This window comes from Myotis davidii, unplaced genomic scaffold, assembly GCF_000327345.1.
Source record: "Myotis davidii unplaced genomic scaffold, ASM32734v1 scaffold1471, whole genome shotgun sequence".
NCBI lineage: Eukaryota > Metazoa > Chordata > Mammalia > Chiroptera > Vespertilionidae > Myotis > Myotis davidii.
The window spans coordinates 244,804-251,889 of record NW_006284003.1 but is presented as its reverse complement, the minus strand read 5'-3'; the positions used below and the strand labels follow the sequence as shown (position 1 = coordinate 251,889).

Here is a 7,086-nt window from a genome sequence, read left to right as displayed (position 1 = left end):
TTTCTAACTCAATCCGGAGACAGGAAATGTCGATAGCTGCTGTCAATCACACTTTGAGCTGATTATAAACTCACTGCATTAACATCAGTATCATAATCAGGAGAGAAATACAACAAAAGACAGACTGAGCACTTTTTGTCAGTGTGTGTTTTCCTCCATCTCTGAAAAGAGATGATATAATCAGTGAGTTCCTCTGTGACATCCTCCCTGATAAAAAGCTACGCACACACACACACCCCCAATTAGAAATGGGCCTGTATGTGCTATTCGGGGTTGGAACTCATGATTCAATATTTGTTGAATGAACAGTGGATGAGTGGCTGGGTGCCTGGGTGAATGGATGGAAGCCATATCACTAAAGGCTGATCTAAAAGTAAGAATAAAAAAGACACCCTAGCCAGTTGGTCTCAGAGTATAGAGCGTCAGTCTCTGTACTGAAAGGTCCCGGGTTTGATTTCAGTCAAGGGCATGTACCCTGGTTGAAGGCTCAATCCCCAGTCCTGGTTGGGGTGTATGTGGATGGCAACTATTCAATGTGTCTCTCTCACATCAATGTTTCTCTCTCTGTCTCTCCCTCTCCCTTCCACTTTCTCTAAAAAAAAAAAAAAAATCAATGGAAAAACATCCTCTGGTGAGGATTAACAACAACAAAAAAGACATGTTGAGTTTTCTTCTCCATCCCTTTTTATAATGGATAGAATAAATATAAAATGTTGAAAACTAAAGGAACAGTAGTTCAGAAATGTTTATTTTATTGATTTTGATACAATAATAGATACAGTACATTTAATAAGCTGCTTTTTTGCAGAAATTCTTTAGCACCAGTTTATGGTTTAAATTATACAGAACTGAACTGTTAATGAAAATAGGTGCATGTTACTTGGGGCTGTATTGAAAATTAACAAAAGCAGAAATGTAAATAAATGTCACCTGGTTCATCTGTATCACTCCTTGCAAGGAGATAAAATAATGATCATACGTTTTACAAGTTTATGTTGAGCAAATATATGCTGTGTACGTCTATTTTTGTTAAAAACCAAATATCACAATATTCTGAAAAGCTACTGACTGTTGTGTTGGGTTGATGCCCTTGGATAAAGCGGGTCTTTTCCTGAGTTAGTCAGCAAGTGTGGGGAGAAGGGCGGAGTGGCTTCAGGTTCTTCTTCCTGGTGCTTTTCCTCTTAGCTACCATCAGTCCCCTCCTCTTCTTACTCAACCCACCTCTCCTCTTTTCCCTTTGCTCTTCCCATTCCCATTCCACCATCACGCCACTTCCTTCCTTCCTGCTCCACCCAGAACCCGAATGGCCACAGTGACCAATCAAGGTGGAGAGAACCATGACAATCATTTAATTCTTCCCCGGACCCTGAGTCAAGCCCAATCTCGAGAAAGAAGTGAAGATCATCATGAATATTGCCCAGCACCCACACTTGCCTGAATTTTTATATGTCTCTTCTTTCAATTACTTGGATTTTACAACTTGACTAATGCTTTCACGATCAGGAATATTTTTAAAACATTCTTGTGGTATTTCTAGTTGCTATAAAAATTCAAAACAGTCTCTCTTTGTGCTAACATTGCAATTACATTTAAGTACCACTGTCACTGCAGTTATATTCATTGTATAATAAAATCTACCACGCCAAACAGGTTCTACATGGTTGCCATGGTTCTGAATTTTCAGTTTTAAATAGTAATAGAGTTCTAGTAGGAAGGTGTGGCCCTTGAATTCCTCATTCCTTGAACTTTTTCTTTCTCTCCTAGGATATCTAAATCTTATCTCAGCCTCTCTTTGTAAATTTCTATTAACCAAAATCTTGATAAATGAGCAGAAATAAAACAAGCTTGTGCTGTTTTATATCCAGAAATTTGACTGAATTTCTTCAGTCCTTTTTAGTTTTGCCCAAAGAATTATTATAATAAACCCTGAACTGAAGCACTGGTCTCCTGGGTAACCTCATATTGACTCTGAAGTTACTCTGGTGCTCATGTAGCAAGTTACATTTGGCACAACCATATTTTTTAGTGATTATGAAAAGAGGAAAACGTTGAGTAAATGTTTCAGAAATAAATTTCTAATTTCCTGTAATTAAACCTTGATTTCAGAAGGGAGTTCTTATAAGTCTGCGACATGCTTCACCGCTACAGCAATGTTTCACTCGGATGACGTTATAAATTAACAAGGTACCTTTATATCAGAGAATCGCGTCCACGTGGCATTTCTACGGATATTGCAGGTTGAAGGGCTCAAATTTGCATCAAACTCCTTTCTGAGAGTATAGGCTTTCGAGGGCTTTGTTTTCAGTATTATTTTGTTGTTGTTGTTCATCAGCATAGTTCATTGGGACACTTCTGAGGAAGCAGTATTTTTCTGCCATATATTAAGCATCATTTATATATACTCTTTATTCCCAAATGTCCTTGACAAATCCTAGTCAGTGTTACAAACATAAATGAATAGAGAGGCTCATGTTCCTTCAAATTTCTCATGACTCTGTAAGGCGGGGGAAATGCAATTCTTAGCCTTGGAATGGCACAGGGTCAACATCTTATTCCAAAAGGAGATCTGGCTCCTGGGTACTGATGGGTAGACCCCGGAAGCACAAGTGGCCTCCGAATTCTTACCCGAACTAGAGCTTTGCAGATGAGCTTCCATCGGCAAATTTCTTCCATCTAAAGCTTTCCCTTTCACCACAGAGCATTCTCCTTCTGATCCACCGCCTCTCAGCTCAGGTTTCACATTTGAAACGGCTCCAAAGGGACAGAGCACCCCTTGGCCGTCCAACCCCGATTGAATGAACTAGGGTTAGCTTCATTCAGGCCGAAGCGGCAGAAGCACCGGCAGTATGGCTTTCAGAACAGCCTCATTTGAAGTACTGGGACCAAAAAATCCAAAGACCATGAAAAATTAGGGCTGACTGAGATAGGGAATGGGGTTGGAGTGGTGGTCTCCTGGAATGGGCAAATCTTGTTCCAAATAATACATCAGGCATTTATTTTGAAAAGTACTGAGATACAAGAATTGTATCTCTTCCTGTAAGAAAGTCATTTATCAGTCTTCCTGAAGGTATTCATTTAAGTCCCTCCCCCTTTTTTTACTAAATAAAATGAATCATACACTATGACAAAAAAATGTACCAAGTTAGTCATGACACCTTGTTTTCTATTGAGCAATATGCATAAATCTTGTAAATAAATAGGTGAGAAATCCCATTGGGTACCTGGAAGGCGAGTTACATTCAGAGTTTCCTGGAGCATACGTAATTGTGGGCTTTGCCCTTCCTACAGTCCTTGGTTTGCCATTTTCCTTGTCTTTGAACCAAAACACAGTTCTTGCCAGGCTTTGAACGTCGAGGGGGACCCCTGCTCCAGTTGGTGAAGGCGACAGGCTCACCGCCAATCCACTCCCAGTGGCCAGCATGTACTTTGTTATTCAAACCTAATGTGAACCGAAACAATGTGCCAAACGATTTTATTACATTTATACTTGGATATCATATCAGTCTATTGTTCTAATCTCAATAGCCACATGCAAACATGGGCCTATGTTCTAAAACATGGGATTGGATCTGGGGAGCCTACAGGGTACAACTAAGCGCTTAAGGTTTTCAGTTTGGCAGATCGGAGTTTTAATCCTCGCTCCAGCATGGCCGGTGTGGCTCAGTGGTGGAGCATTCACCTATGAACCAGGAGGTCACAGTTCAATTTCCCATCAGGGCACATGCCTGGGTTGTGGGCTCAGTCCCCAGTGTGGGGCATGCAGGAGGCAGCCGCTCAATGATTCTCTCTCATCATTGATGTTTCTATCTCTCTCTCCCTCTCCCTTCCTCTCTGAAATCAATAAAAATATATAAACCTAGCTTTGGCGTGTATGCATTGAACATCTTCAGGAAGGTTACTCAACCCCTCTAAGTTTTAGTTTTCCCATTTACAAATTGGAATAAAAATAGTATATTGCCCTGTCCGTATGGCTCAGTTGGTTGAACATTGTCCTGTGCATCAAAAGGTTTCTGGTTCAATTCCCAGTCAGGGAATATGCCCAGATTGTGGGTTCAATTCCTGGTATGCAACGGGAGGGCACTGATTGATGATGTTTCTCTCTCTCTCTCTCTCTCTCTCTCTCTCTCTCTCTCACACACACACACACACACAAAATCAATGAAAACATATTTTTAAAAAATAGTATAGCTAAGGCTGTTTTGTGGGTGAAATAAGATCATGCATGTTAAGCACAAGACATGTATGTGTTTACTAAATGGCAATTATTATTTATCTTATCCTACAGGCAGAATTTTTATCACAGGGACACAGATACACTCTTGTCTATTGTTCTTGTTCCTCATTATTTAAACGTCTCGGTTTTCCTATGTGAAAGCAGCTTCCTTAGTATTATTTTTAGTCTAAAGCTTAAGACTTTTTCCATCTGTGACAATTTCAACAAAAAGCAGCTTTTCTCAACTTGCTTCTTTATTCCCACTGGCAATTTTTGGAAATTACACTTTAATGTTGCAAAGCTCTTGGAATTTCTCTTAAAGAAGTGCTCCCCCCCTCCCATTTTCTTTTATAAGAGAAATAAAAAAGAAGAAAATGAGAAAAGGATCCCCTTCAATAGCATGATCTGAATCGCAAAACCACACGTGACCGTGAAAACAATCTTAGTTACATAGCATACAATCTTCTCTCAACCGATTCTCAGTCAATATTTTGGGGTAGAATAAAATGAAGTACTTGTAGTTAGGAATAACCTATCTTGCTCTAGATTGTTTCCTTGAATTATTGACCAGGTCACACTATGCCTAGAACTTTGTGGGGACAGAGCCTTGAGATTAGCCGTGGATATAAAGAAAACTCATCCTTCAGCTTTAACTTAATACTCTCAGATAATTTCAGAATTTAGAGACTCCCTGAGGGGTAAAGAGATCTTGAGAAGCCAAGAATGGTTTATTAGTGTCTTCCTGAAACACACCACCTTTCAAGAGACATGGTGAGAACACTGACTTTGAGGGGCCCTGAGAATTCTAGTTCTTAAGGGGCTTGAAAGGATTTGTATTATTATTTAAAATGTAGGAAATATTAAAAATTCAGAAAACAAGGATAACATTAAATCACCTATAATTCTCAACTTTAGGTTAAACATTTCTAATTTTCTGACATGTTTCTTTTAATATATGTATATATTACATATATATAAATATATATAGTTCATGTATATAAATTTCTTTTTTATTTTAAATTATTTCATGCTTCATGTTTGTACACTCTGCCTTTTTACTAAGTACCTTGCCACAAATCCTTTATGTATAACGTTCATCCAATATATATTTATTGAGTATTAATAAGCATGAGACATTTTGTCATGTCTTTAATATTTAATGCTTCCACAAAGCACTAAATACTAAATATTCCTTCACATGACTCTACTATAATTTATTTAATCATCCCCTAGTTATAGCTCTTTCTATTATTTTTACTTTTAGAAATACCACTTGTTGAATTCACTTATCTATAAATAGACCCACATCCCTTATTATTTCTTTGAGATATGTCTAAAAATGAAAGTTTTGTGTAATTAAGATGAGTTTTTACTAAACTGATAAACAAAAATAGATCAAGAGACAGAGAAGCATCAAACAGACTGTCAAACTTCAGAGGGAAGGGCGGGGGAGGGGGAAGAGATCAACCAAAGGACTTGTGTGATGTGTATGAGCATAACCAATGGACACAGACATTAGGGGGGTGAGGGCATGTGCTGGGGGTGGGGGTGGCCGGGGAGAGGTCAATGGGGGGAAAATGAGACATATGTACTACTATATGTAATACCTTGAACAATAAGGAATTTTTTAAAAAGATGAGTTTTTAAAGATTATAAATCACAACCATTTGGCCCATAGAAGAGAGACATTCTCCTCCCATTCTTGTCTCCCTACTCGGTGCCACGCAAATACTTGCCTATCCAGAAGGGCTTTCTTCCACTGAAGTCCCAGAGCCATCGCATATGCTGCCTGGACAGGACAGTCACCAGGTTGCCCAGGTGACTACAAGCAAATGAATGAAAATGAGAACGTCAGTGACAAGGAGTTCAGCATTTCTGTTGGTATGATCTGCATAGCAGAAATCAAACCCAGATTAAACAGAAAAATATACATATGCAGAAAAAAACTTCCCAAGTTTTTAATAATGCACTTTTTTAAAATTTAATGAGCACTTCCAGGGTGCGTTAAGTGACTAGCAAGAAAGTGACATTTTATTATAATATCTGGGCTTTAAACCACAAATTCAATAGGTCTTTCATATCTTTTTAGAAAGTCAGCCTACTTACAAAGATTAATTACTCAATGCCAAAACTTACTCCTTTCATAGGAAATTTATCTGGCATACTAGTAAATTTGGCAATTATCCAGTTAATGTGATCAGTAAGGTAACCCAGACAATTCAAATAAAATGACTTTGAGGCCTACATTTTGAACTTGGTTTGTTTAGTTAAATATCCCAATAATTGTGATCGTTTTATCATACCCAGTGAAATGAGCAGGTCTCACTGTCAAACCTTTTGATGTTGTGTAGAAGTTAAAGCAACTGTTCTTAAATATAAATATATATATACCTTCCTACAAAATATTATTCTTTTTTAAGGTGTATGGTATAATGACTTGAATTACATATATTATGAAATGATTACCACAATATGCTAACATCATCATTTCCTATAGATACCAGGAGAGAAAAGTTTTTTTCCTTGAGATAAGAATTCTTAGTAACTTTTGATTATACCATACAGCGGTGTTAACTACAGTCATCATGTTGTACATTACATTTCCAAGTACTTTTTATCTTATAAATGGAAGTTTGTACATTTTTACTATCTTTATCCAATTCCCCCACCCCACATCCCCCACCTCTGGTAGCCACAAATCTGGTCACTTTTTCTATGATTTCTTTGTTGTTGTTTAGAGTCTACTTATAAGTGAGATCATACAATACTTGTCTTTCTCTGTCTCACTTAATGCCCTCAAGATTCATGCATGTGAAACCAATAGCAAGATGTCCTTTTTTATGGCTGAACACTATTTCATTATATATTTCATA

General features: G+C 37.8%; 1 protein-coding gene across 1 annotated transcript in view; it reads right to left on the bottom strand.

Moving 5' to 3' along the window:
- Nucleotides 1–787: 787 nt before the first annotated feature.
- Nucleotides 788–7,086, bottom strand: part of FREM1 (FRAS1 related extracellular matrix 1) — a 122,806-nt gene continuing 116,507 nt past the window's right edge. Inside the window, 2 exon segments of the mRNA XM_006754231.2 lie at nt 788–3,439; nt 5,950–6,035. Coding sequence (XP_006754294.1) covers nt 3,240–3,439; nt 5,950–6,035 — 286 coding nt within the window. The 3' untranslated portion in view covers nt 788–3,239.